At 45.7% G+C, this 26,937-nt stretch overlaps 1 protein-coding gene and 1 long non-coding RNA gene across 7 annotated transcripts in view; one reads left to right on the forward strand and one right to left on the reverse strand.

The window, feature by feature from the left end:
- Positions 1-69: 69 nt before the first annotated feature.
- On the reverse strand, positions 70-6,548 carry LOC308547527. Of its 2 annotated transcripts, none has more exons than XR_013997519.1 (3): positions 6,119-6,281; positions 5,079-5,151; positions 70-159 (listed from the first exon to the last, which is right to left on the reverse strand). It is a non-coding gene; the product is annotated as an uncharacterized lncRNA (long non-coding RNA). The 2 variants fall into 2 exon arrangements; XR_013997520.1 differs by lacking the exon at positions 70-159 and adding an exon at positions 297-718 and having other exon boundaries at positions 6,119-6,548.
- Positions 6,549-7,083: 535 nt separating this feature from the next.
- The window catches only part of DPY19L3 (dpy-19 like C-mannosyltransferase 3), a 29,181-nt gene continuing 9,327 nt past the window's right edge, over positions 7,084-26,937 (forward strand). The window contains exons 1-15 of one of the 5 annotated variants that reach the window (XM_081118072.1): positions 7,084-7,155; positions 7,629-7,767; positions 7,984-8,117; positions 14,296-14,386; positions 16,263-16,384; positions 16,875-17,020; positions 18,505-18,628; positions 19,087-19,221; positions 20,685-20,816; positions 21,442-21,543; positions 22,155-22,228; positions 22,422-22,580; positions 23,902-24,024; positions 24,324-24,435; positions 24,978-25,034. In XM_081118072.1, the coding sequence (XP_080974198.1) occupies positions 7,668-7,767; positions 7,984-8,117; positions 14,296-14,386; positions 16,263-16,384; positions 16,875-17,020; positions 18,505-18,628; positions 19,087-19,221; positions 20,685-20,816; positions 21,442-21,543; positions 22,155-22,228; positions 22,422-22,580; positions 23,902-24,024; positions 24,324-24,435; positions 24,978-25,034 (1,611 nt within the window). In that variant the 5' untranslated portion in view covers positions 7,084-7,155; positions 7,629-7,667. Of the gene's footprint in view, positions 7,156-7,628; positions 7,772-7,983; positions 8,118-9,895; positions 10,048-14,295; positions 14,387-16,262; positions 16,385-16,874; positions 17,021-18,504; positions 18,629-19,086; positions 19,222-20,684; positions 20,817-21,441; positions 21,544-22,154; positions 22,229-22,421; positions 22,581-23,901; positions 24,025-24,323; positions 24,436-24,977; positions 25,035-26,937 lie in introns of those variants that run through there. The other 4 variants (XM_081118074.1, XM_081118073.1, XM_081118075.1 and 1 more) reach the window with 4 other exon arrangements.

Consider the following 26,937-nt stretch of genomic DNA (forward strand, 5'->3'; position numbering starts at 1 on the left):
CCACCAGACTCAGCCAGACCTCAGGGTCCCTAGACCTGTGTCTCAGCACAGGACAGTCACTCCCCAGCGCGTCTTCAGTGTCTGACAGGTCACACAGTCTTGGTGGTTACACAGGCCTTCCACCCTCTTCTGAACCAAACTGAGCTTTTATCTGAAAGACTATTAAAGCAACAAAGTACACAAATTTGTATTTGATCATCAGACTTTGTAAATTGTTTGATCTCTTAAATAAAAATCATTTGAGGGAAGAAGAGTGAGATCCAGAATCCCCTTAAAAAGAGGTCTTTGAGATTTTACTTTCCTATAGTTTATTGATTTAGTTACACTTAGCATAGGAGTTGTAACGAAATATGGTTAAAATGTGAAAATTCAGGTTGTTTATAAAATTTTTAGTAACATTTGGCAAGTCTACAGGGTTTCTTCTCTCTAGGAAATTCCTCTTGTCAGCGTGCGATAGGACACATGGGAAGCCAGCTGACGTGCTTTTGCTTTAAAACGCACCATCAAATACATATGACTTCTCATTATTTATACATTTTGTATTAATGCATTTCCAACAGTGAAGAGAACAGAGTTTTTGTTTTCGCATTGGTAGTTGGGTCATTTCTTTATGTCTTGTTTTGTTGAAGTAAACTGTGCCCACAGTCGGAGGTGGTTCCTTGCGAGCCCGCCTCATGGTGCTCTTCCCGAACCGGCTCCCTGCCCTGGTGCTGAGGAACTTGGGAAATAGGGGAGACAGTTTTTGAATGTGATACTCTGTAGACACATTTTAGGAAAGAATTTTATTCCCCAAGTCCAGGTGTAAATTGAATAAATTAACATTTTTTTAAGATAGCATTAGGAACTAAGTGGGGCCAAGCATCTGGAAACATAGATTTGTTTTTTTAATTTCATTTTCATGATGATCGATTCAAACAGAATTGATCGTAGCTTTGCAGCTCTTTAATTTAGGTAACTATAAGTTATTTGTGAAAGTTATTCCATTTCTGATATGTGAATTTTACAAAGATAAAATGAATTTATGTATAGTAAATTATATTCTCCAAGTCCACTGCATGTGGATTTATATTCATTTTCTCTTGTTTTCAGAATTAAAACAATTTTATTTCAAATTCAAATAAAGTATTTTAAATGATTCCATTATTTCACTTATATTGTTACCACTCAGTCCACTCCTCCATTACTTGTAGCTATGGCTCAGTATTTCTTTACAAAAAGCTGAGATTCTGAAAATTAACAACCTTAGAAGAATTTGTTTTATACATTTTCCTTGGCTTTAATTTTACATAATCATTTGGAAAATACTAGTAACCGAAAAAAATGGTTATTTTCAACAGTGCATTTTTAAATTACCTTTCTTCATTTTCTTAAACCACTTCCATTGATAGTTGCTTAAATTTATCATTTGGAATCATGGATTTAAAATTTCTCTAGCTCATGGGATAAAAACTAACCCAGAAGTTCAGTCTTTAAAAGTTCATCTTTCCTAGAATATCCTTTAAAAAACTCCTGGCCTGTAGGTAACCACACACCAAGGATGTTCTGTACCTTCTCATTACCATGTTGTGGCCAGCCATAAGTATCTTCCCCAAGAACAACTGAGTATTTCTAAAAGTAAATAATGAAGAGTAAACATGCAGTGGTAATTGAGGAAGAGAGAGGTATTAAAATAACCAGCAGGAATTTCCTTTCTGCAAATGTTTTGTTTACTGGCACTGACCTCTTGCCATACAGAGCCTACAGTATTTGTTTCCCACTCTGAACACTTTACAATTCTGAGAGTTGATATTAACATCATTTTTCAAAGAAACTTACTAGATAAGGCAAATGTGGGGAGGGGAAGACGATGCATCGTGACCATTATTAGTAACACTTTTCCGGGCTCTGTCATTTTCTCCCTCTCTAGTAATTCAGAGCACGGCTGGCCAGGCTCCACAGGGCTGTGCTGACACTCCAGGCGGTCTGGAGGCAGTGCACGGAAGCTATACTTAGGCAGCCTCTTCCCGGGTCTCACCCTGTTCAGGTAGCCTCGTTATTTGTCTTTCCTCACCAAGCAGGTGGAGGGCACCCGTTTACATTGTATCTCCTGCAATGTGCTTGGCTTGGCTTGTCAAAGACAAGCAGACTTCCCTCTTGAGAGTCAGTATATTTTTAGTTTTCATAGACACTTATTTAACCTTTTTTTATTGTACAGCAAGGTGCTCTAAGTAATATTCTATAAAATATATTTAATAGAAATTTGAGTTTGCTATTCAAGAACATGAATACATGTATTTTTTTAAGAAATAAGTATTGTGTAACACTAATGGCATTTGCTTCTATAGCCAAAGTCTGAACATTTCTGGAACACTGACATGGAAAGACTATAGTTAAAGACTGTATCCTGATAAAAATAGGATGATTTGCATTTTGTAAAATTATCCTGCACAGCGAGCTGCATGCCTTAACGCCTGAAATCCCAGGGTTGTGTTCTTGGCAGAACAGCTCACCTGCTTACCATGAGGCGAGGGCTGCCGGGCTTCAACTACCTTTGGAAATACTGTACAATGTTAGAATAATTTATTTTGCTTTATAGGAGTTTGTCATGTATTGACTTTAATATTGTATTTTGGTAATAAATTTTTTGTTAAAAACACTTGCCTCGAGGTTTTATTAGCAAAAGGCTATATACATGCTTATCTTGGAAATACTGATTGGGCCACTTAGGAAGTTAGGTTAGGTCGTGCAATTCCCAAGGGTTTAATTAACTAAGGCTTAGGATCACTCTCTGGTAACGCATTAAACTGCTGTTCACTAGCATCAAACTTGTAAAAATTCAGTCTAACTTTGAAACTTTTCCTTGCTACATTGTTCTTTGTTGTCTTCTTGAGCACATCCTTACATTCTTTAAATTCTTGTGTAGTCAGAGTTAAAGGCTGGCTCTATTTAATGACAGTTACGTTCTTTATTGAAGGCCAAAGATGACGTACGTGCCACACCTTGGTCATTTCGTGGTCCACATCAAATGTTTTTCACATTAGATTTGTTGCGTTGGTATGTGAAGCAAATGTCCTCAGACTGTGTCATTGATGTGGTTTTCCATTTGTGCCGGAGTATTCTGGGCCACCTCATCGTAATGTGCCTGAGGCCAACTGTTCCCTCACAATAGCTGTGACCCCTCGTCCTGTCTCCCTAGGGGCAACAGTTATGTCCCCTGTCTTTTAAGAACCAAACTCCACTATGCACTAAGCTCTGGATTTGCTGTAGAAATCCCAGCATAGAAGGTAGCCAATAGCCACATGTGGCCATTGAGCACAGACATATGACTGGTGTGCTGTAAGTGCAAGACACGTGGTTTCAAAGACTCAGTACAAAACAGTGTGAGGTATCTCAATAGTTTTTTATATTGATTACATGTTGAAATTATATTTTGAGTTAAATAAAATATATCATTAAATTTAATTTCACCTGTTTTTAATATTGGCAACTAGAAAATGTTACACATGTGGCTCATGTGCTGCTGGTGGACAGCACTGGTACAGAAGGCAGATCAAACTCCTGCCGTCCTGTCACGCCTGCCTGCCACTGTGTCTGTAAATAAAATTGCATTGGAACACAGCCCTGCCCCGTTGGTGTGTGTATTGCCTATGGCTATTTTCAAGGAAGGACAGCAGCACTGAGAAGTTGAGAGAGATCACAAGGCCCAAATTATTTACATTTGATAGTGAGTAGTCTGGTAGGAAAAGTTTGCAGACCTCTGAACTGGGACAGTGATACGATCTGTGCTTTAAAACTCCCAGAAAGAAGAAAACTTTATAGCACCATTTTATGACTAAATTATATTCCTTCTCCCTCTGTAATTTTTATAAAGTGTTCCTGGTCTTCTACAGATCTCATCTGTAGTTCATAGCTCGCTGCAGACACAATTTATTTAAAATAACAGCACAATTAAATAATGCTGTGAACAGGATCGTCTGCTTTCCTCCCAACCACCAAGCGGCTTCAACGGTATAGTCCCTGCCCCGCCATCTCAGTGCTGTGGGCACAACTGAAATGTGGTCACAGTGCCTACATGTCTGTGGTAAAGGTGATGTAGCCATTCCACTCACCTGGGGTACAATTGGCTTGAATAATCCAGGATAAAAAGCAGAGAGTCTTCCGTGTACCTTTTTATGGTGAATGGCTTGTCTGAGTTGAGCCACGTCCCTGGGTTGGGTGGAGGTTGCAGGTGGCTTTGGTGAACCATTGGCAACACTTGTCAGCATTAGAGAAAATCACAGCACTCTCCTACAGAGATCTCTTCCCAATCAGCACAGATGTAAAATGAACATTTTGGGCCCTGTAACTTCTTGGAGCAGTCTGTTTTTAATTGGTGCCATACAATAGACTTACTTAGGTTTTATGTTTTGGTTTATGTCTCAGAATCCAAGTGGCTACAACGCTTGAACCATTTCCAGGATTGGGCATGGGCGGCAGGATCCAGTTTGCCCCCTGTGCTGGAGGTGTGGGCCTCACTTTTCCGGGGTATGTTAGTCAACACACTGTGCCTAGTGTTCTCATTCAAACTGTAAAGTACTAGTAAGATTGTGGAATATTTGTTTTTATCTACTGATTTTTTTTTTAATAATGGTAATTATGTTTAAATTGTTTGCCTTACAAAAAATAGGTTATTATAGATCTTTCTTTGAATTAAATTTAGTCTGGCTGGCATGGCTCAGCGGTTGAGCATTGACCTATGATCTAGGAGATTGCGGTTCGGTTCCTGGTCACGGTACATGCCCACATTGGGGGCTCAACCAATCAATGACTCCCTCATCATTGATGTTTCTCTCTCTCTCCCTGTCCCTTCCCCTCTCTGAAATCAATAAAGACATATTTTTAAAAAGTTTAGTTTTTAGGCTCCTCATATAAATCCTTAGCATTATATAAGAAAGTCATCAAATGTTGGTGTCTTATGCCAGCGTCACAATGCAGACAGTAAAGGAGCCATCAAGTAAGTTTGCAAAACTGGATGTAAGATGGGTACTTGGACGGTAATATGAGGTACATGGGGCCTTTTCTGAAAGGACATTCAAAGATACGTTTTCATTTACACATACCGGAGAAGAATGACTCCTTGACCATGAGCTCAGACCCAACTGTTTCATCTTTCTAATTTCTCAGCTTTATCCTCTGTTAAAAGGAAAAATAATACTTAAAATTATCCATGTCATTGCCATTGGCATCAGTAATTTAAAAAATTTAAATTATTAATAAAGTCTGTCATCTTAAATGGAAAATTGTGACCTGCAGAGACCCTCAACAAAATAACAAGTTGCTCATTTTCAGGTCCTTTATTGGGACCTTACAGCATCATTTAAAGGTGATTGTCACTACAGTGCACATCTGCGGATTCTTGTTTTTTCTACTTGGCATTTCACTAATTTTAGTATCCCTGTTTCAGAAATAATGGGCTGCGTTTTCCTGAAATAGGTGCATCCATCACATCTCATTCTTTTGTTTCTTTGCAGTCCTATGCAGTCCTATTTAAATCCAGTGTTCCCAACCACCAAGGTGTGAGAAACTCCTATTTCAGGCTGATGAGGAAGAGCACAGCAGGTAGTGGTTCCGATCTAAAGCTGCATATATTTCTGATGCCTACACCTAACGTTTCACAAGAAACAAGGATGGCGAGAGTGACACAGTTGTGGGAAACCAGTGGTTTCAAGGTCCTCTCCATTTTCTCAGCCCTTCTGTACATGAAGTATGAGGCCACTGCTGGCAAGCAGCACCTTCTGTGATGATGGTATTGGAGTCCATGCAGTCACCATGTAGGTTAGACTGGAGGGCTCCTCGGACCCTGTGATTGGCTGGAGTGACCTTTGCTCAGTGTGCAAGTGCTAAGTGCTAAGGGAGGCTGTATGATGTGGCAACTTTTAAAACTTATTTGTGTGCCCAGTCGGGCGTGGCTCAGCGGTTGAGCGTCGACCTGGGATCCAGGCGATCAGGGTTCGATTTCTGGCAGGGCACATGCCCGGGTTGCGGGCTTGATCAATGACTCTCTCATCATTGATGTTTCTATCTCTCTCTCCCTCTCCTTTCCTCTCTCTGAAATCAATAAAGATATATTAAAAAAATAATAAAATAAAATAAAACTTACTTTGTGGACCTGGCTGGTGTGGTTCCGGGTTAGAGCATCCACCCTCAGACAGAAGGGTCCAGGTTTGGTTCCAGGTCAAGGGCCCATACCTGCAAGGGTTGCAGGTTCCATCTCCTGTGGGAGGTAACCAATGGGGAGGCATGAATGTTTCTCCCCCCCACACACACATTCTCAAAAAATCAGTAGAAAAGCTTGGGGAGGAGGCCTCCAGTGTAATTTCAACTCCCAGGCAAATCTGCACTGGTCCCTGAGACGAAGCGCGGGGGACAGGGCCAAGGGCACCGTGTCTGTGGTCCCCCACGCGGGTCCTGCGCAAACCCAGCAGGAGGCAGAGCACGTCAGGATTCCCACTGCAATTACTTCAGGATACATCACGTGTGCGCACACGCGTGTAGACACGGGGAGGAGAGCCAGCGACCCGGGAAACGCGCGCGCTCGTGGAGAAGGTGGGGGGCGCACTGACGCAGGGCCGCCGGGGAGCCGCGGGCCGGCGGCAGGTGTTCGGCGGGACCAGCGACCCTCGCAGAGCCAACGCGTGGGCAAGACACCCGCGCGGCGGCGAAGACCCTGCAGGCGCGCGGCGCGGGCACGAGGCCGTGACGACCGCGGGCCGCGTCCCAGGAGCCTCGGAAAGCGCCCCGACGCCGGGCCGGGGTGGGGCCGGGCGCCGCGCCTCTGTCCGCGGCTGGGCCCCCGGCGGCCCGCGAGCCTTCCAGGCGGGTGGGCGGGAGCCCGGGCCCCGGAGCGCGCCCGGCGCCGCCACGCCCCGCCCGCAGCAGGCCGGGCCCGCGGGCGCCCGAGAAGCCGCGCTGGCCGCTCCCGGGGCGCCCGGAAGTGCGCTGCGTGTCTTCCGGCCGGCGCCGCACGCAGCGGGGCGGGGACGCGCTGACGGACGGCTCCCGGGGCCTGTGGGCGCGGCCGCGGCGGCCCCGCCTCCTCGGCGCGCCGCCTCCGGTCCCGACCCGCAGCCCCGCTCGGGTGGGCGCGCGGTGCCCCCGCCGGCCTGCGCCCCGAGCGGCGCGGGGAGCCCAGCGCAGGTCTGTGCCCCGCAGGCGGCCGTCACGGCGCGGGAAGGCGGGGCTCGGCGCCCGCGGGAGGGGCGGCTGCCCCGGGCCTCCGCCTCCGGAGCCCCCCGCGAGTGGACGCGCGGCTGGGCGAGTGGGCGAGTGAGAGCGGGCGGGCGGCGCTCGCCTGTAGGACTCGGGCCCGCGCCGCGCTGCCCCGGCCCGGCGGGCGTCCAGGCCGCGGCCCGGCCCGGGCGGCGGAGCGCGGCGCTGAAGCCGGCAGCGCGCGCCTGTGGGCTCGGCGGGCTCGCGCGGCCGCGTGCGCGGTCACGGGCGGCCCGGGACGGGCAGGGCCGCGGCCGCCGGCGCCTCCGCCAGCCGCCCAGCCGCCCAGCTGCCCGTGCGGGTGCCGAGGGCTCTGCGCCGGCGGGTGGAGGGAGGACGGGCCGGGCGCGCGGGGCAGGACGTGGGTGCGCGTTCACTCCGCGGTGCGGGCGCTGTTGCAGGAGCTGCGGGAAGGACCATGCCCGGGGGCGCCTGACACCATGACGTCCGTCAGGCAGCGGAGAGCCCGAGCCGCCGAGGCGCCCGCGGCTGCCGCCGCCCAGCGGGAGGGCGCGGCCCTGGAGCTCGGCCGGCCGGCCGGTAGGTGACCCAGGAGCGTGGCCTCCGGCCCTTCTCGTTTCTGCGTGTTGATGTCACTCCCGCAGCATAAAAACTCAGTGCGACCAGCGGCTGAGGAGCCTTGGTCTGACACCCGGCATTTCAGTGTCACGAATAATTTTCAGCACGCCGGCCATCTGAGGTGGGACTGCCCTTCTTTACCGGTTTAGCGAGTTATCTGTTTGATTTTCCCAAAAGGTTGTACCAGTAGAAGACTGTGGAAGATCCTGTCGTTTACAGTTGGTGGAGCCGTTGCGCTTTGCACTGGGCTCCTGACTGCTGTCTACCTGGCCACTCTGCATGAAAATGACCTGTGGTTCTCCAACATTAAGGTACGCGGTTCCCGCAGCCTCGCGCCATGTGCTCAGCAGTGTGTCCCGTGAGTGACCAGCACCGTGCAGTTTCCCACAAAGAATCCAGTCCCTTAAAAAGTGTGGCTATGGAGTAAAAAGACGGTGTTTATTAGTTTAAAATAAGATCAGAATGTTTACAATCAAGTGAGTTCCATAGCTTACCCCAGTGAAGCAGCACTTATTCTGAACTCGCGCTTTCCAGACTGGATCATGAAATCCGTGCTGTAGGTCTCGAGTGACGTTTTCCTTCATGAAATCAAGTACAAGACAGGACTGCCACAGGTGCTGGGTGCAGGGTTATCTGTGAAACTCTTAATTGTGTCTGTCTGTGTACAGATTGGGTCACGGTATAAAAGTTTTTATTCTGTTGGGTAGTATTTAAAAAAAAGGAAAAATTCATAAGACACTGCTCTGAGCGATGGAGTCTCTGCCGATGGCCACAGTGGGTCCACTGCAAACGGGGTACGCACGTGGCTGGAGGCAAGCCACACCTTTTCTGGGGAAGGAGCCATAATTTTCATCACACTCAGGAGGGTCTGTTACGGGGTTTTGGTTTTGGTTTTGTTGTTTTTAAATATATCTTTATTGATTTCAGGAGAGGGAGAGAGAGAAAGAGAAACATCAGTGGTGAGAGTCATTGATCGGCTGCCTCCTGCACGCCCCCTACTGGGGATCGAGGGGCCTGCAACCCCGTCTTGTGCCTCCACGGGGAATCGAACCGTGACCTCCTGGATCCTAGGTCAATGCTCAGTGGCTAGGCAGGATCTGTGATGTTTAAACACATTTGCTGTTGTCTTTCTTCTCTCTTTTGAAGCACTTCTAGATGTTTTTTAACTTAGCATTGTTTTCAGAATCAGTATATTATGTGAGGAAACTTACATATTGGCAATGTTTTGTGTGTGTGTGTTTATTTAATCCTCACCTGAGGATATTTTTTCCACTGCTTTTTCAGAGAGAGAGAGAGAAACATCGATTGGTTGCCTCCCACATGCGCCCCAACCAGGGCTAGGGATCAAGCCTGCAACTGAGGTACATGCCCGTGACTGGGATTGAACTGTCAGTGCAAGGGCTGACACTCTAACTACCAAGCCAAACCGGCCAGGGTGGTTGTATTTTTTAACCAAATATACCCTTTTTTTAATCCAAAGCATCATGGTCTTTGACCTTATTTACTACCATGGCTTTTAATGACTAGCTGCTTACAAAGGCAAAATTCTCCTTCAGAGCTCAAAGATTTATCATCTGTGAGAACATTCAGAAGAATCAACGTGGAATCTAAAGACAGCTCCCATGGAGAGTTTTCCAAAATATCTTGAGGCTTTGGGTTTCTTATTGAGATGACAGATTAATGCCCTGACTAGCTCCTAGTGTGCGGTGGCCCACATTTGTGGCTGTGCCTTTGTGCATGTTACCATGACAACAGAGCAGTAATTCTTACCTGTCAGTGACGCTGCTAGTTTTCTTGTCCAGAAAAGTTTTACTCGCCTGTGTCTCTAAACAGCACCTGCTCCATTTGAAGCATTCCCAAGAATTAAGTAGTTTAATTCTTACTTATTAACACAAGTATTTTGTATAAAGGCTCAAATAGCCTTGTGCTGGTAACTAAATAGTAAGTAAGGAGACGTGCTGAAGAGATCCCATAACTTAGTTTTAAACTATGAATTTAGCTCCTTGATCTAAAGCCCTGCCAGCATCCTCAAGTAAACCCCATCATCAGGAAGCCTGAGCACCGCAGGGTGGTCTCTCTACCCTTACAGGTGAAAGAAGTCATTCTACTTTTACCTGGCATTTATTGAGTGCCTGGTCTGTGAGTAACACTAATTTAAACACCGCGAAGAAACATGGAAAGAATAACAAAGCCTTCTGAATTTGCCAGCAGATTTTCCCGTGAAACAGATGGCTGTAGTCGGTAGGTACCCAGCACCTACAGTGTGCCAGCCAGCAGGCCCGTTTTCAGTGGTAGCAGCACCACCCAGTGAGACAAGCCCCTCCCTTCAAGCTGGCCCTCTCGAGCAAGACACTGGCAGGTGGGCAGTTGCACGTGTGTACAGCCAGCACTGTGATGAGCTGACTAGTATCGGGAGCACGTAGGAGGGTGGCCTGACCAGGTTTAGAAGGTCAGGGAAAGTTTTTAGATGATGTAATGTCAGTGGCACCTGAAGGATGAGAAGATGAGAAGGGTTAACCAGGCAAAGTGGGGAGGAAAGATGTCACAGGGAAGGGGCTCGTATAGGAAACTCAAGTGTGAAAGCCTCTGGGACCTCACTAGCTACCCCCACCTTCCTCTACTCTAACCACACTGCCAGCCTCCCTATTCCTCAGGGCTCTTTCCACGTGGCTGGTGGCCTCTCCTGTCCAGGTCTCCATTCAGTTGTCCCTTCATCTGTGAGGCCTTCCCCGCCCCCCACCCCACCCCACCCCACCCCCGTTTCTCTGCTTTACTCATTGTATTTTACTGATTTGCTGTAGATTATAAATCCCATGAAGGCATGGGCTTGTGTCTCTTTGTCCCATGCTTGATCTCCCAGCCGAATGCTGGCCACTTGCTGGTCAGCAGGTGTTTGTGGAAGGAAGGAAGGAATTCGTGAAGGAAAAGAGGCCAATTAGAAGCAGAGTCCACTGGGGAGGCTGGTTTAGTACTTCAGGCAAAGACTCATTTCTCGGACTGATGCCGTCTTTCCTGCAAGCCATTTTATTTTCTTTTTTAATGCATGATTCTTCCTCATTGAAAATTGTGTCCCTCGGGATCAAGGACTAAATTCTTATACCTTTTTGTTTCCTCAGCAAATAAGCGTCCCGTGGTAAGGAAAGGTAATTCTCATTTGGCTGAAAGCTCTCAAGTTACTCAGTTCTTTCAGTCGTCTTCCTTATGCTAACGTTTTCCACTGTTACTCTCCTACGTGTTTGATGTCGCAGAATTTGTATGTCTTCCCATTGAATGCTCTTGCTGTGCAAGGCGTCTTAGGGTCAGTAGGGTCAGTCCTCAAAGCTGGGCAACTCTCACTTCACGGTTTTAGTCACCTCAAGGGTCAGAATCGTTCATTCTGACAGATGGACATGAATTTAACCAGACAGTAAACCATGTTTGTACCATGAATATGTTTGCTGAGCGCTTGCTTCCCAGCCGGACTTTGAGAACAGCTGTCTGTCTGTGAGGTGATTTGTAACCTGTTTCAGAAATAGATACATTTATCAGGTTAATCTCCACATGGCTTCCCCATTATCTGCAACCTGGTTATTTTGAGGGCAATTTTTATAAACAAAAGTTATTTACATGAAAAAATTTTAAACTAATGATACCTTTCCTTTGCACATTTGGTGGTGGTTGTCTAAAAGGGCTTGTTACCCTTTGTGTGCTGCCAGAGGTGGATCCCTCATTCCAAGCAGGCATTTTCCTTCCTGGTGCTTTTCCTCATAGGATTTCTTTTAAATTACTATGTGCACACTACAGAACGGGCTCAGCTGTCAGCTGCTTAAAAATTCAGTTCCTCTGCCTTCCCACTTTTTCTGTTACTATCTTTAGAGATGTTTGCAGTTTCTTAGCATCGCTTTCCCTGTGGGACCTACGCAGGTAAAATAGGTACTTGCCCCTCCTGCACTCCTTAGAGGTGACGCCTGTTGCTGTACATTGTCCTAGACACGACCCACCCAGCAAAGTATAAATTGCTATAAAACTGGAAAAATGTTCAAAAGGGTGAAGCAGATGTTGTCTTAGCAGGAAGCAGATGTAAAACTTGCAAATGTCTGTCTGATAAAGTATAGCATTTGGTTCCATACAGCTGGTGCCACGATCACCAATTCATCATGTTTGATGCATTTTTACTAATTACGACCCTCTGTTCACACATTCTGGGTGCATTAAGGGGGGAGGGCACAAGGCTTTCTCCTGTTAGTACTTCGAGCAGCGTTTCTCTTTCCCCATCTTTATGAAGTCAGTCTTTCCCTCTCAGAGCCCTGCTGCAGATGAAGCCCCACAGGGGCGTGGCCAGCGTGGCTCTGCAGGTTGATTTGGGGAGTAGGTTTGACATCAGAATGTTCCATTGAAGGCAGCCGTTCTTTGAACACTTTAAGGCAGCTGGAGAGAAGAAATGGGATGTGATTAAACTTAATGTGTTTCTTGTTTGCATGGAGAAAGCTAATACTGACTCATTAACATCAACTCACAGCTTCTGTGGTTACTTGACCAAACAGGAGTTTGAATGTTCTAGAAAGGGGTGATACCAGTTAGTTTTATGTCACAAAAGCAGTAGAGCCGTTCTCAAGGGTTAAAGGTGGGTGAGGCAACATGACTGCTGAGAGGGCTGACTTTCCTGCCACAGAAGGTACATCACAGATCAGCAGCCAGTGGAAAAGCTAAAAGAGCTACATCATTTTATGTTGTCCTTTCTACGAAGCAAATGTGCTAATGAAAAATGTTTTATTTTTCCAGGATAAATTTGTTTTCCATGAAAGGAAGATCATTATATAAAATTTGCTACCTTACCCCTCTTCCTATTTTTTAAAAAGTGTTAACAATGATAGAACATAATAGTTTGTTTTTCAAGGTCAATAATTGGATGTTTATACTCTTAGATAATTGAGTATTTCTTTTTAAAATATATATATATTTTTTTATTGATTTCAATGAGAGGAAGGGAGAGAGAGAGAGAGAAACATCAATGATGAGAGAGGCATTGATCAGCTGCCTCCTGCATGGCCCCGACTAGGGATCAAGCCCGAAGCCCGGGCATGTGCCCTGACCGGGAATTGAACCATGGCCTCCTGGTTCATAGGTCAACGCTCAACCACTGAGCCATGCCGGCCAGGCTGAGTATTTCTTTAATGCTTTATTCATGAATTGATTTATAATACTTTTTTTTTTTTAAAGAATAAGAGAAATATTTAAAGAAATACTTAAAGGGTAGAAGAAATAAATAGTTCCCAGGTCTGAAGATAAATAGCATGAGTGGTTCTTTTAATGGAATATTTATTAGTATTTGAGAAATAGTTGGCGGTAAGGGAAAGCACAGATGTGTGGTGTTAACCATCTTCCCAGTGGAGTCAGGTCTGTGGAATGTGGATTCACTGTAACAGAAAACACAGATGGAGACACATTTCAGACCAGGTGCTGCAGATCCTAGGACCTGGTTTTTTGAATACTGGTGTAGAGGAATCTGTAATGACGTAGATTATAATTCTTATTAATTTATAATGCTTTGCATACACATATATGAAATACAGGACCTAAGAGTATTAGTGAGATTATCCCAGACAGTCTTCCTGTCCTCATTACCACTACCAACATTATGTTAATGTCTTCAGTTTTATAAAAGCTTCTTATAACCAAATTGACTTAATAGCTATTGCTTTAAATTTTAGTTCTTCTAAAATTGACTGTTTGTTAAAGTAGTTTAAATTTCTTGTATTCATTTTCCTACATGAACATCTTTCCACTTGTCAAAGTAAAATTCACATGAGAAAGGTCTGCCCTGCCCTGGCCAGTTTGGAGCATCAGCCCATGGACTGAAGGGTCCCGTGTTCGATTCCTGGTCAAGGGCACGTACATCAGTTGCAGGCTCAATCCCCAGCCCTGGTTGGGGTGTGTGCAGGAGGCAACCCATCGATGTGTGTCTCTCCTTTCCACTCTCTCTGAAAAGCAATGGAAAAAATATCCTCGGTGAGGATTAAAAAAATTAAAGGTCTGTCCTGTTTCACTAAGAATATCTTATACTCTTATAATAAGAAAACTATTCATATAATATTGTTAGCTTTTAGGCAAGTGTCTAATGCAATTACAATTCTTTTCACTCGGGATCTTTTGATTTTGTTTCCCATAATATTATGTAGGAGTGGTGGTAGGGTTTTTTTAAGTTCTAATTCGTATAAAATACAAAAAAAAATGTTAACTCTGAAATATCAACTAAATAGACTAGTTATCTCCATGTTTAAAAATGCTTTGTTATAGAAAATTTTAAACATCCACAAAAGTAGAGAGTCGTATAATAAACCTAATGTGCACCCAGCCTCAGCAGCTGTCAGCCTGCTACTGCTTTATTTCTAAGATGTCTTAAGACTGTGTTTCCAGAGTTTGTTTTCCTGTTAACTTGTAGTGCTGTAGTGACAATAGATACTTAACCAGACTAGGTTGTGTAAACCCATAGGCCTGCCTTCGTTTCAGGAGGTGGAGCGGGAGATCTCCTTCCGGACCGAGTGTGGGCTGTACTATTCCTACTACAAGCAGATGCTGCAGGCACCCAGCCTTGCGCACGGTAACTCTGCTAATGCGATTCGGGGCCACTGCGCTCTTCCCGCTATTCCAGCCAGAAAACACTTTTGCACTAAAACATGTTAAATGCCCATAGAACTTGTATCGTTTTTTCTTTGACCATGTATAGTGTTTGCTTGTTAAATGTCAACTCATGAAGATGTTTTGCTCTAGAAGATGTATAACACTTTATGTAACCCTCCCTTCCTTGCCTCTCAGCTCTGCCCTATCCCACAGTTCACGTTTGCAGTTTCTTGTTTTTGTGGCTGACTTGTCTCACTGTCATTTTGAAAGAGGTCTGTGTAAGTGAAAGGAGTATTGTCTAAATGGAGGCCTTTGATAACATAAATGAAAGTGACAGTTGTCCCTAGTGACCCGTTCCTTCCTTCCTTTTGCAGTTGCCATCTCCTCCTGTTGTCACTCTTTCTGAGTGTTTAGAGTCCTTACTCTTTACCTTTGCTCCAGCTAATGGGAGCCCAGAAGGGTCCCCCTACATCACACATGCTGATGTGCTTAACATGACACATGACACAGCCGCCCTGCCCTAGACTCTGCTTGGGCTCAGATGAGTGTTTTGCAAGAATTCTTCGTAGGTGATGTTTTGTGCTCACCTTTTATCAGAATAAGAAGCATGAGATTTTACCCATCTTTTTTTTTGGCCATAAAAGTTAGTTCCTGTGTAGACATGCAGTTTTACCCATAATAAAGTTAGCTACCCATCAGCCAAACGTATTGGTTTTAGCAGCCATTTGAGAATTATTGCCTGTATCCATTATTTCAGTAGAGTTGCAGAGTGGCATTCTAATTCTATCATTCCTCCTGTATTTGTTAGCTGAAAGTCTCTTATATAAAAACCTTTTTTTCATCAGCTGTTCGATGGCCCCAAGGTACAGTCGATACAGGAAAGGCAGGATAAGATGAGCGTCCTTCAGGCATGAGTTAGGGCGCTGTTGGCAGGAGTCAGCAGTGTGCACTAAAGACGGTGCCCACTGGCTCCTAGGTTGGTGTTTTCTATGTAGCAGAGCAGCTCCCTCGCTGCGATCTGTTGAAAGTCAGCCCTCAACACAAGGGCTCGTCCTTCCCGCCCCCACTGGACACCACAAGGAAGGGGGGAAGGCCCTGGCCCTGGCACTTTGGCTATGGACTGCGACAGAAAGGGGACAGGCAGGGGGGCGGCACATGGCCCCGGGACTGGACACCAGCTCCAGCCGCACATGCTCCCACCTCCCTTGCAAAAGAAAAAAGTGATGGTGTCCTTACACAAAAACATCATAAATTGACCACAACAAAGAATTTTCAGGCCCAGATGGCAACACCGATGGTGGAGTGTAGAGACTGCTGTGAAGGTGAATGTGCCTTTCTCGGGAGGCACTGAGCCCCACGCACCTGTTGCTTGTTAAGATTAGGTTATTTCAGGAGGCTCCAGACCCTTGAAGAGGCAGAGAGTCCAGCAATGGACTTCCATGTCTCACAGCATTTTAATAAGTTTTTGATAATAAAACCTATACGTTGCAGTCGTTTGCTGTGTCTCTTTATGTGTTTCTTCTAATCTATAGATTTCTTTTCATTTTTTCTTGTAACTTTTTGTTGAAAATGCTGATTCATCTATCGCATAGAGTTTTCCACTTTCTGGATTTGCTGGAGCCCAGTGTGCCTGCCAGTCAGTGTTTCTCTGCTGTCTGGTGTCCCCCTAGCAGGGAGGGGCTGGGGCTGGTGGGAGCCGGGTTCTGGTTTAGTAAGAATTGCTCGCTCGATGGTGTTGTCTACTCTGCGGCAGGGCATGCTCTTGGGCACTTTCTAAACAATCTGTGAACAGTTTTCAATAAATGAATGATTTTAATTGTAATTATTTTTCCTGATTTTTCAAATATCAACCTTAGGTTTTCATGGCTTAATGTATGATAACAAAACTGAATCTATGAAGACAATTAACCTCCTTCAACGAATGAATATTTACCAAGAGGTTTTTCTCAGTGTTTTATATAGAGTTCTACCCATACAGGTAGGTTATGTCTTGAGACGTTGAGTTGTTAATAGCAGGTGAACATCAAAATCTGCCATTTTAGGTTGAAGTTTCACATGTTATTCTGATCTTTGTAAATATTGTAAATTTTGCATTATATTCCTGTGTTATAAGATTTTCGCATGTAGATGCTTCCTGGCTTATATGTGTGCCCTCTAGAGGTGATAATATTCCCATGTGGAAACATGTACTCTTCACTTATCTTTTAAATGAAAACATTGGGAAGTTAGCAAATCACAGTGATCACTTTTCACACAGACAAGGTATAACTGGACACAATTAGGTGTAAACTTGCCTAAAGAGTGAAGCCAGAGGCCTCCTGCCTCTTCTGCTTTTGTAGTGATGTGTGCTGATCGCTTGGAATTGATACCAAGCTTCTGAATATTGAATCACTACTGTTGTGTTTTTTAAATGGCAGGAGAAGGAGTAGGGCTTCCCTAACAGTCATTGCTATTGTTCCCTTTTACAGAAATACTTGGAGCCAGTGTATTTTTATATTTACACCTTATTTGGACTCCAGGCGATCTATGTCGCAGCTCTCTACACAACCAGCTGGCTCCTCAGCGGCACGTGGCTGTCAGGCCTGTTAGCCGCTTTCTGGTATGTCACAAACAGGTGAGTTGGAGTCAGGATGCCTATCTCCCTTGATAAAATATAAGCAAAAGTGAAGTTACTTCATTTCCAGTTCAGAGGAGGTGGCTCTGCCACATTGTGTATGTGGGAGTACTTGCCTAGCAGTGTCCTCTCGTTTAGAAAGGTAGAACGTCCTAGTGCACATATGTCCAGCTGAGGAGCAGAGTGTTGAATTGAAGGTCAAGAGAACCACTCGTCACAGCCCAGTTCTATTACAGGTGTACTGTGTGGTTGGCGTTTCTCCAGCCACACGCCTCACCTCAGATGTTTGTAATCTCTTCCCTGTCACCCTGATGGTGCATGTGGCTCATAACTGGTGAAGCACCAAGCACTGTACACACAAGAGGATCTTACATCATCATGTTCTCCATCTCTAAATAAAAACATATTCAAGATATATAGAAAAACTGCCTGACCTACAGTAGCAGCCCCATTCTGAGGAGGAAGCTTACACACTTGAATACACATTCTAACTTTGATTTTATTTCATAATCCTAAACAAATTTCTTTTTACTATAACCTTGTTGATTGATTACCACATGCCAGGCACTTTGCAAATGCTCTATTCCTCTGTCAGCCCTGCTCAGGGCACACTTATTACTGCCTTCCAGAGGTGAGGACACTGACGCTTCGGGGATGACTTAAAGCACCGCTACATGAGTGTGTGTGAGAATATGGTGTAGGTCAAGGCACGTGTACATTTATATCGGCACACGGCTACGTCAACGTAGGTGTGGTGCCTGGTGCTGTGCTGCCTCCTAACATTTCAATCTGAGTGAAAACGAAAGTCATTTCTCATATTATGAGTAAATGAAATACTTACTGAATGCCTGCTGTGTGTAGGGATGGCTCAGTACCAGGTGCACAAAGAGGAAACTGGCCCTGCTGGTGTGGCTAGAGTGTTCGCCCTCGGATTGAAGGATCTCGGGTTTGATTCCCAGTCAAGGGCACGTATCTCAGTTGCAGGCTCGATCCCTGGCCTCAGTTGGGGTGTGTGAGCAGGAGGCAACTAATTGATGTGTGTGTCCCCCAAAAAGCAATGGAAAAAATATCCTCGGGTGAGCATTAAAAAAAAAAAGATGAAAACTGACATGTACTTGCCCTCAAGGGGCTCACATTCTAGGGTGTAAATGGTCGGCAGTGACAAGTTGAGGACTCAAGTGTGAAGCAGTGAGGAGTGCAGGGGAGTGTGCACTAGTGAAGCTGGAAGCAGTGTGAGGCGGTCACGTGAACATCAGTGTGTTCGGAGCCCAGATCCACACCTGGCTTACTGCGTGTGTGTGAGCAGGGCACCTGGATTTTCTCCATGCGTGTTCATGTCGCAGGAGTGATGGTGAGGGGGACAGATTGTTCCTGAGAACCAATAACCAGAGCCTGAGTGTCCCCCATGTGGCTTAGCTGCCCTTTTAGGACGTCTGGAGGGGATTGCAACACAGATGACGAGTGTCGTCACTGTCTTTGTGCAGGACAGACACGACCAGGGTGGAGTTCACGGTCCCGCTGAGGGAGAACTGGGCGCTGCCTTTCTTCGCAATTCAGATCGCAGCCGTCACATGCTTCCTGAGACCACACCTGCGGCCGCTGCCTGAGGTGCGTTTCCATAACCCTTCCTACGTTTTTAATCTCCAGCTTTATGGTGTCCCAAAGCCTGTGATAGTCCCTCGTGCGTGACCAGTGTTTTATGGATTAAGTGAAGTCTCCCGAGCCTTCTCCTTTGCAAAGAAGATGGTTTCACTTTTGTTGTTAAAAATGTGCTCAACATAATCTGCCCTTAAGTAGTTGCAGCAAACACACAGATAATTCCTGCAAAACTGTCAGAACCCTTAGGCTTTTGCTCGAGATGTGGTCTGGTATGTGTGGCTTCCGTGTGGGTGCAGGGCCCACGGCACCTGTGGATGGTGACAGGCCAGGTGGCCAGTGGCCAGGGGTCAGAGCCACAGCCTGTGCTTTCTCTCTTTGGTTAGAGACCAAGCTGCTCTTAGAAGCTTGTCTACAAGGCTTTTTATTACATGTGACATATAAGTTATACAAAGGTTTTCTTTTCACAGCGGCTGACCCTGCTTGCCATTTTCATCTCAACTTTCGTCTTCAGTCTGACGTGGCAGTTTAATCAGTTTACAATGCTGGTGCAGGCACTGGGGCTGTTTGCCCTGGACTCCCTGGACATGCTGCCCGCCCTGAAGGTGAGCACTGCCCGCTGCCCAGTCCAGGCGATTCTCATTTACTATTCCTCTCGCAGAGGGAGCGGGCGCACACGTGCATAACTGCTGTCAGCTCACGGAAATGTGCTGTTTGAGCTGGTGGTTCTTGCAGCCGCATTTGACCGTCTTAACTCTTACTCTGCTCGTTGTGCGTTAAAGGATGTAGTTATCTGGAGCACAAATTATCGAGGTCAATTGTCCTTTATAGAGACGACTTCAATTTTTTTTTTAATATATGTTTATTGATTTCAGAGAGAGGAAGCGAGAGGGAGAAAGAGAGATAGAAACATCAATGAGAGACAGTCATCGATTGGCTGCCTCCTGCACGCGTTCTACTGGGGGGATCGAGCCCACAACCCGGGCGTGTGCCCTGACTGGGAATTGAACCACGATCTCCTGGATCCCGGGTCGATGCTCAACTGCTGAGCCACACTGGCCGGGCAAGAGGACTTCAATTTTAATTTATAAGATACCTCTTTGAAAATGTGTGGCTATGTATTGACTTTTTTTCCCCCCAAGGAAATCAATGGCTATGTAACAACTCTTCTGTGGTACTTTATAAAGTCTTCACAGTAACATTGAACTGACTTGGGGTGTGAGCCCTGTTGACTAGCCACACGGACTTCCCTGTGAAACCAGGACTTAACGCCCTGCTTGTGTCCTCGTGTGTGTTGCAGGCCTTCCTTTTAAATGCTGGCATAGGACTGTTTCCTTTGAGGTTAGAAAGCAAAACAAGGGGAGTCTTGACTTGCTGCTGAGTAAAGGTGAAGTTTTTTGTAAGCCATAGGAGCTGAACGGCCTGATTTGAAAGAAGGAAAAAGTCCCAGCTTCGCTCTTTTGTTCTTTGAGGCATTTTTTTGTGTCCACATGGGTTGAGTTTTGCTTTATTCAGTTTTTATTCCGTCCACAGCTGTCATTGGGAGTGCTGCTTATGTACATTTCCACGCATCACCCCAGCTGGCCGCGGGCCGGGCCACACGGCGCTGAGGCGGGTGCGAGCGTCCCTGTCTGCCAGACGGGCCGGTGCCCACACGAAGGCCGTCCTGGTGCCACACCGGGCCTGCTCCACGCAGCTTTCAGTCTGGGGCAGTGAGGCACACAGATAAAAGAAATCAACGTAGGACATGGTCCTGAAGTGGGCAAGTTAGGAAGTAGTGGAATATGAGAAAATACTGGGGGTCGGCTGTCCACAGCAACGGTAAAAGGATTTAGAAGAAAACTGAAGACTACACACTGCCTTTGCCTGTTTCCAGGGTGTTCTTAGAGCACTGTCTGCTCCTCTACTTCACGGAATCCAATTTGTTTCCTCTTTAACTAATGTTACAAAATTTTAAATGTTTTGTAGTTAAAGTTTAGTGAACAGAAGTATGTGGTTTCGTTTCCTTGTCAGCCTATGTTGCTCGGTGTTCTCTGTGTGACGGCCTCACGCCCTCTGGCTGTTGCAGGCAACGTGGCTGTACATGACCCAGATCTCGGCCTTGCTCCTGGTCTGCGCCCTGCAGTTTCTCAATTCCATGATTCTTGGATCGTTGCTTATCAGTTTTAACCTTTCAGTATTAATTGCAAGAAAACTTCAGGTAGGACTTTTCTTCCCCTGTAAATGTTTAAGCAGTGTGGTTTGTAGGACCTTATTTTCATGCAGCATTCAAACGAAAACGTGACCAAATTCCCACTAAAAAGCGGAACGGGCATCCTTTGCTTTTTGTTTTGTTTTTGTGGGTTTTTTGTTTTGCTTTTTAATGTATCTTTATGGATTTCAGGGAGAGGAAGGGCGAGGGGGAGAGAGAGAAACACAAATGAGAAGAGAGAGTCATTGATCGGCTGCCTCCCACACGCCCCTTGCTGGGGATCGAGCTGCAACCCGGGCATGTGCCCTGATGGGAGTCAAACCTCCATCTCCTGGGTCCTAGGTCGATGCTCAACTGCTGAGCCACACCAGCCGGGCTCATTTGCTGTTTTGGAACTGTTGGGTTAGTGTTCCTGTTTTTATTATTTCTCTGAGAATTAGAATCTTACTTCAATTCAGGGATTAACCAAAGATGCTTATTTGAATGCTGCTGATTTAATGTTGAAGTAAAAGAGAGAGATGTTATACTTTTGTTTGTGGGTAAATTTCAGAATAAGAGCTAGTGTGTGCGGGGATGTGCTCTTCATAGTTATATTAAAATTTAAGAATTAAAACTCAACTCTTTTAATTTCTAGAAAAACCTGAAAACTGGAAACTTCCTTAATAGGCTTGGGAAACTATTGTTACATTTATTTATGGTTTTATGTTTGACGCTTTTTCTCAACAACATTATTAAGGTAGGTTAATAAAGTGGCATATTTAATCTAGTGTTACTACAGTTACCAATTTTACTTGTCAGTTTTACAGGCTCAGTTTTACTGATTTTGGTAATGGGATTATGTTCTTGGTTATAGTCCTTGCTTCTATTCACTCTTTAACAAGTTCTACCTTGAGCTACCTTTTGAGTTATTAAACTGTGTAGAAGCTCAATTTTAAAAGCCTTAAATAAGTATTTCTCTCAATTTAAAAAAAACTACATGTCCGGGTGACTGGTCCGCAGCCACACGGGGCTTGGGTCTATGCACCCACTTGAGGCTGCAGATTACCGGGGTATTGGTTTTCTGATCTGAAAAATTATGTTCAGTGGGCTCCCTGAAACCAAAGATGCTAGTCTTTATCTGCTTTACTTACTGAACTTACGCATAAGATTCTGTTGGACAAAATGATTCTGCTAAAAAAAAAAAAAAAAGGAATGGGCCACTTCAGAGCCTCTGCTGGGGATGCCTCAGCCCTGAGGGCAGTGGCAGGTCCTGGGCGTGTGTGGGACACTGAGCCGGTGCCCAGCCGGTGCAGGTTCCGGACACCGTGCACGGGCACTGACTACACCTTCCGTTTGTCCCCCCACTAGAGATTTCTTAACCTGAAGTCGGATGAGCACATATTCAAGTTTCTGAAGGCAAAGTTTGGGTTTGGAGCAACAAGGTATGGCTAAATTTAAGATCTGTTTTTTTCTTTAAAAAATAAAATTTATGTTTACTTTTTATATTAAATCAGCAAGGACTTGAGAACTTAAGTTATCATTGCACCTTCACCTGTTCACTTCAGGCTCATTTTGAGGAAAAAAATTGTAATTTCCTGATACTGAATTTAATCTTTGATTTCTGTTTGTTCCCAGAGACTTTGATGCAAACCTATACCTGTGTGAAGAGGCGTTCGGCCCCCTGCCCTGGAACACGCTCGGGAGGCTCTCAGACACCCTGCTTCTCCATGCCTACCTGTTTGTCCTGTGCATCACTGTGCCTGCAGCGCTGGCTATCGCCCTCCGTAACCTCAGGTGCGTGGGCTCCAGAACACCAGCACCAGGCTCTGTGAGCACGGCAGTGTGGCAGGAAAATTGCTGAGCTGAAAATCAAAGTATCAGACACAGAACAGCGTGGTTGTGTTCAGCTTAACGGGAATGTCCAGAGTCTGCTGTGATATCTAAGGTCCCAGGAGATTAGTACCCGTGGGGAGATCAAGTGAACATATCATTTTGATTTCTTGTAAGTCGAGGGTGGGAAAGAGGGTTTCTGGAGATCTGAGTCTCCAGTTCACAGCAGCATTGCTCCCAAGTCTGTGGGACTTGTGTGAAGTTGAGGGCCCTGTAAAAGTATCACTTTATCTTAAAGTGGGGCTTTCACTCTTGCTTCCTCTCCCTGACACCTGTGAGCATCCACTCACTCATGGCAACGCTGCCGAAGTGGAGATAGGCAGATGAGCATGGCTCCCACAGGGTGCAGTACAGGGCACGTCCCCAGGCGCTTCTGCCAGAATAACGCCCTTGGCTCTAATCATCAACCTCTAGACCTACCTGTACATGTGTGAGAAGCGTGGGAATAGAGAGCTGTAGTCACCACCCCACAGGGAGGCCACAGCCACACTCGAAGGTGGGACCATTACAGGGCAAGTGGTGCCTTTTCTTCAATGGTAAATGCCTTATGAGGCGGGGGGTACTTTTTTATTGACCAAAAGATAATTTAGAGAGACGTGAGTGAAACGCCGTGTGCAAGATTCGGGTCCTGAATCAAGGAACCCACCTGAGAGAAGCAGTTGCAGTAGTTCTTAAAATAGAATGAATGGGTGTGTTAGGTGATAGGAAGGAGTCATTTTTAACTATGGGAGTGTCCATTCCAGTGTGGGCGTCGTTGATAGAAAGTCACCTATTACATGTGCACCAGGGGCACTGGCAGGTTAAAATGCACCATTAGTTCATGAAGGGCTATATCCCAAGGTCACAGATACATTTTTACTTTTTATTATTCGTAAAAACTTGAAAAGTACTGGTAACTTGTAAAACATCTTTTAGGATCTCTTAGTTTCATTGATTTCAAAAGAACTTTTTTGCTGTTATAATTTAAAAGATTGAAGCACTTTAAATGTCTACTTAAATTAAAATGAAATTTGTTACATTTTAGTTTTTCTAGTTATTAATGCATTTATATTATGACACTTTTCGCCTCATAAACAAATTAAAATGATCAGTGGCAATTCATTTTATCTCGGAAATAATACATTTCTAAACATATGAAAGCCAAAGTTTATTGTATCTAAAAGAGATTTGACTAAATAAAAATTCTGTATCCAGCTTTAATTTGTTTGTATGATATTTTATCCAGCAGCTCTCCCACCCAGCCACCCCTGGGTGAGACAGAAAGGTGCACAGTCAGCCTGGGACCTGACACCACCTACAACCTAACGCACACCATTGTGTTTGGAGCCTTGGCATTGAGCACAATGAGGTATTTCTGTCTTATTTCTGGTTTATTCTTCTGTTCAGCCACACTGTGCCTGACATCACTTAGCAATACCGTCTTCACTAATGACCATGGTTCCCATAAGTGGTCCTGTCTGTCGTCGTCTTCAGAACAAAATCTCAGTGGTGACCAGTGTTTCCGCATAGCAGCCCTCCTCTGTTTTCACTCCTGGGGTAGTTCTCAGAGGAGGGAAGTTAACAGTAACCTATGGCAGATGTCTGAATGGTGTGGTAGGATTTGACCAGCTCGCTGTCTCAGCTGACCTCTGCCCATTGTCCTCACAGAATGAAGTACCTGTGGACGCCGCACGTGTGTATGTTTGCAGCTGCCGGCCTGTGCAGCCCTGAAGTATGGGGGTTGCTTCTGAAGGTCACCCACCTGTATACCCCAGCGAGGGTCAGTGCTCCCCTTCCTGTCTACGGCTCGTAGCATTTCTTCCGTACCAACCCTGTTTCATTTAGTAGTTGCCCATGCATCAGTCTGATAAAGCAGAAACTGAAATTTGAAACTAAGAGTAGATCATTGATACGTTAATCATTTCTTTTCCCCAGACCGTTGATTAGATATGCTCTTTATACAGAATTTGGAAATACTGAAAAGCTCAAAAGGAAAAACTTTAAATGACCAGTAATCTCCCTGTCCAGAGCTATCACTCCTGTGATGATAACGTGTTGCCCTGAGGTGGTGGTCAGTGCGTGGGCCCGTGGTTCCCAGCCTGAAGGCGTGGTTCTGAGGTGCCCTGCCCTCTGGCATCACTGGGCAGCATGGGCAGCGGTCTGGACCGTGGCGTAGACTTGGTGGCTTCGCATGTTGGAGACTCCATTACATGCTCCCTTAAATTATATTGTTGTTGTTTTTAAAAAGTCACATATTTACAAAGCAAAACTGTGAGGCAAGTGTTCCAGATACTTATAATGTAAGTAGTGTCTTCCCGACAGGTGTGTGTGCTGCGGTTCGCAGTCCCGATGGCGGTGCTGCTCTACTTGGGCTGGGAGGTAAGACTGCGCTTCCTCCCCCTGTCCCTGATCTTCGGGGCAGAGTGACCACATGGCTCATGTGCATGGTGTAACTGGCAGAGGGACTGCGGGGGTTCCAGATGCCTCCTCGGCTGCTGTGGCAGTGGCTCTGACAAGAAGACCACGCTGCCTCCCAGGCAGTATTTAAGGAGTAAAAACAGCAAAAACTGCAGCTTACTCACTCCAGTTAGTCTTGGTTTTGAATTACTACTCAGCTGATGCAAGTTCTGAAAATGGAGATGTTTTCAGGCCTATTTTGAGGTGAAGAGGGTAGGAGAACTATTTCCTGTCACCTGCATGTGTTAGTAGAGGGCTGGGCACACATAGGTGGGTGCAGTAGGAAGCCAGCCTTGTCCACCACTCAGGTTTGGAGGAAATAATGAAATTCTCCATGTTCTTAGTGGACTCACTTATGAAACCCCACTAGCTGTGCTTTGAGCCTTAGACCCTCCATTTCAGAGACACAAGGCATTTTGACAGTTTTGTGGCATTTTGTCACATCTTTGATATTTATTTTTAATCCTCACCTGAGGATATTTTTCCCCCACTGCTTTTCAGAGAGTGGAAGGGGAGAGAGAGAGACATCAACTGGCTGCCTCCCCCATGTACCCCGACTGACCAGGCCAAGCCTGCAACTGAGATACATGCCCTTGGCCAGAATCAAACCCAGGCCCCTTCAGTCCTCAGGCCGAGTCTCTTAACCACTATGCCAAACCAGCCAGGGCACATCTCTGATATTTAGAAGCTCGCGTTATCACCTGGGCAGACAGCCCAGCCTGTTTTATCCAGGTGAGCGCTCAGCCTCTCTTTAAAAAAATCTTACATGTCTTTTACGTTTAGACGACTTTTTTCAAGTTCTGTTTTAATGAGACAGTGGGTTTCAAACTGTTCTGTGTGTCTGAGAGGTGACTTGCGGGAGGGGCTCACCAGAGAGAGGATTGGCTGTAGCAGCTCAATTTAGGTTCATTTGCTGGTGTTTTCATGTAAGATTTCATTTGAAGCAAAGTGTTTAGGCAAAAAAAAAACCCTGTTAAATAATTACCATGTTGGACGATTCTATCATAAATACTTCAATACACTATGTTCTGTCATATCCTGTCCATCAAACATTTACTGCGACAGGCAGTCTGTGCTGACTCCCAGGTACTAGAAGCCATAGAGCTAGGTCATTCCCACCACTCTGCCTCTGGAAGGTTCGTTACTCTCACATAAGCAAATGGGACTCTTACAAGGGTGTGAAACGCAGCTGCTAAGAATTAGGTGCAGGCTTATTAGTGAGCAAGGTGCCTTGGCCTTTGGTCCTCTGCGCAGGAAGCCGTGTTCAGCCCATCCCACCTCCCCACTGTGGCTATGTGCCAGCTGAGGTTTCTCATGTCGCAGCCACTTATTTCAAATTTTACTAATTTTTTTTAAAGGTGTTTGGATACAAGTCCCCTGTTTTTTTGTATGTGCATTTTTATTTGAGAGAGAGGAAGGGAGAGAGAGAAAGAGGGTCATCGATGTGTTGTTCCTCTGATTTATGCATCACCAGTTGATTCTTATATGTGCCCTGACCAGATACTGAACCTGCAACCTTGGTGTATGGGGACCACACTCTAACCTACTGAGCTACCCGGCCACGGCCTTAAGTCCCTTGCTCTTGATAAGGCTGAGGAAGGACACAGTGGAAGAAATAAACCATGCTCTGGCCTCTGGCTGTCACAGTGTGGTCCCTAGACAGGTGGCATCAACATCACCAGGGACTTGTTAGAAGGCCAGGAGTCGAGGTGCCCCGATCTGCTGAGTCAGAGGCTCTGGGAATGGGGTCCAACTGCTGGTGTTCCCCAGCCCTCCAGGTGGGGCTGGTGCCCCATGAGTCTATACCCTGTGTGGACACATTGGC

This window comes from Miniopterus schreibersii (genome assembly GCF_964146895.1).
Source record: "Miniopterus schreibersii genome assembly, chromosome: 18".
Classification (NCBI taxonomy): domain Eukaryota; kingdom Metazoa; phylum Chordata; class Mammalia; order Chiroptera; family Miniopteridae; genus Miniopterus; species Miniopterus schreibersii.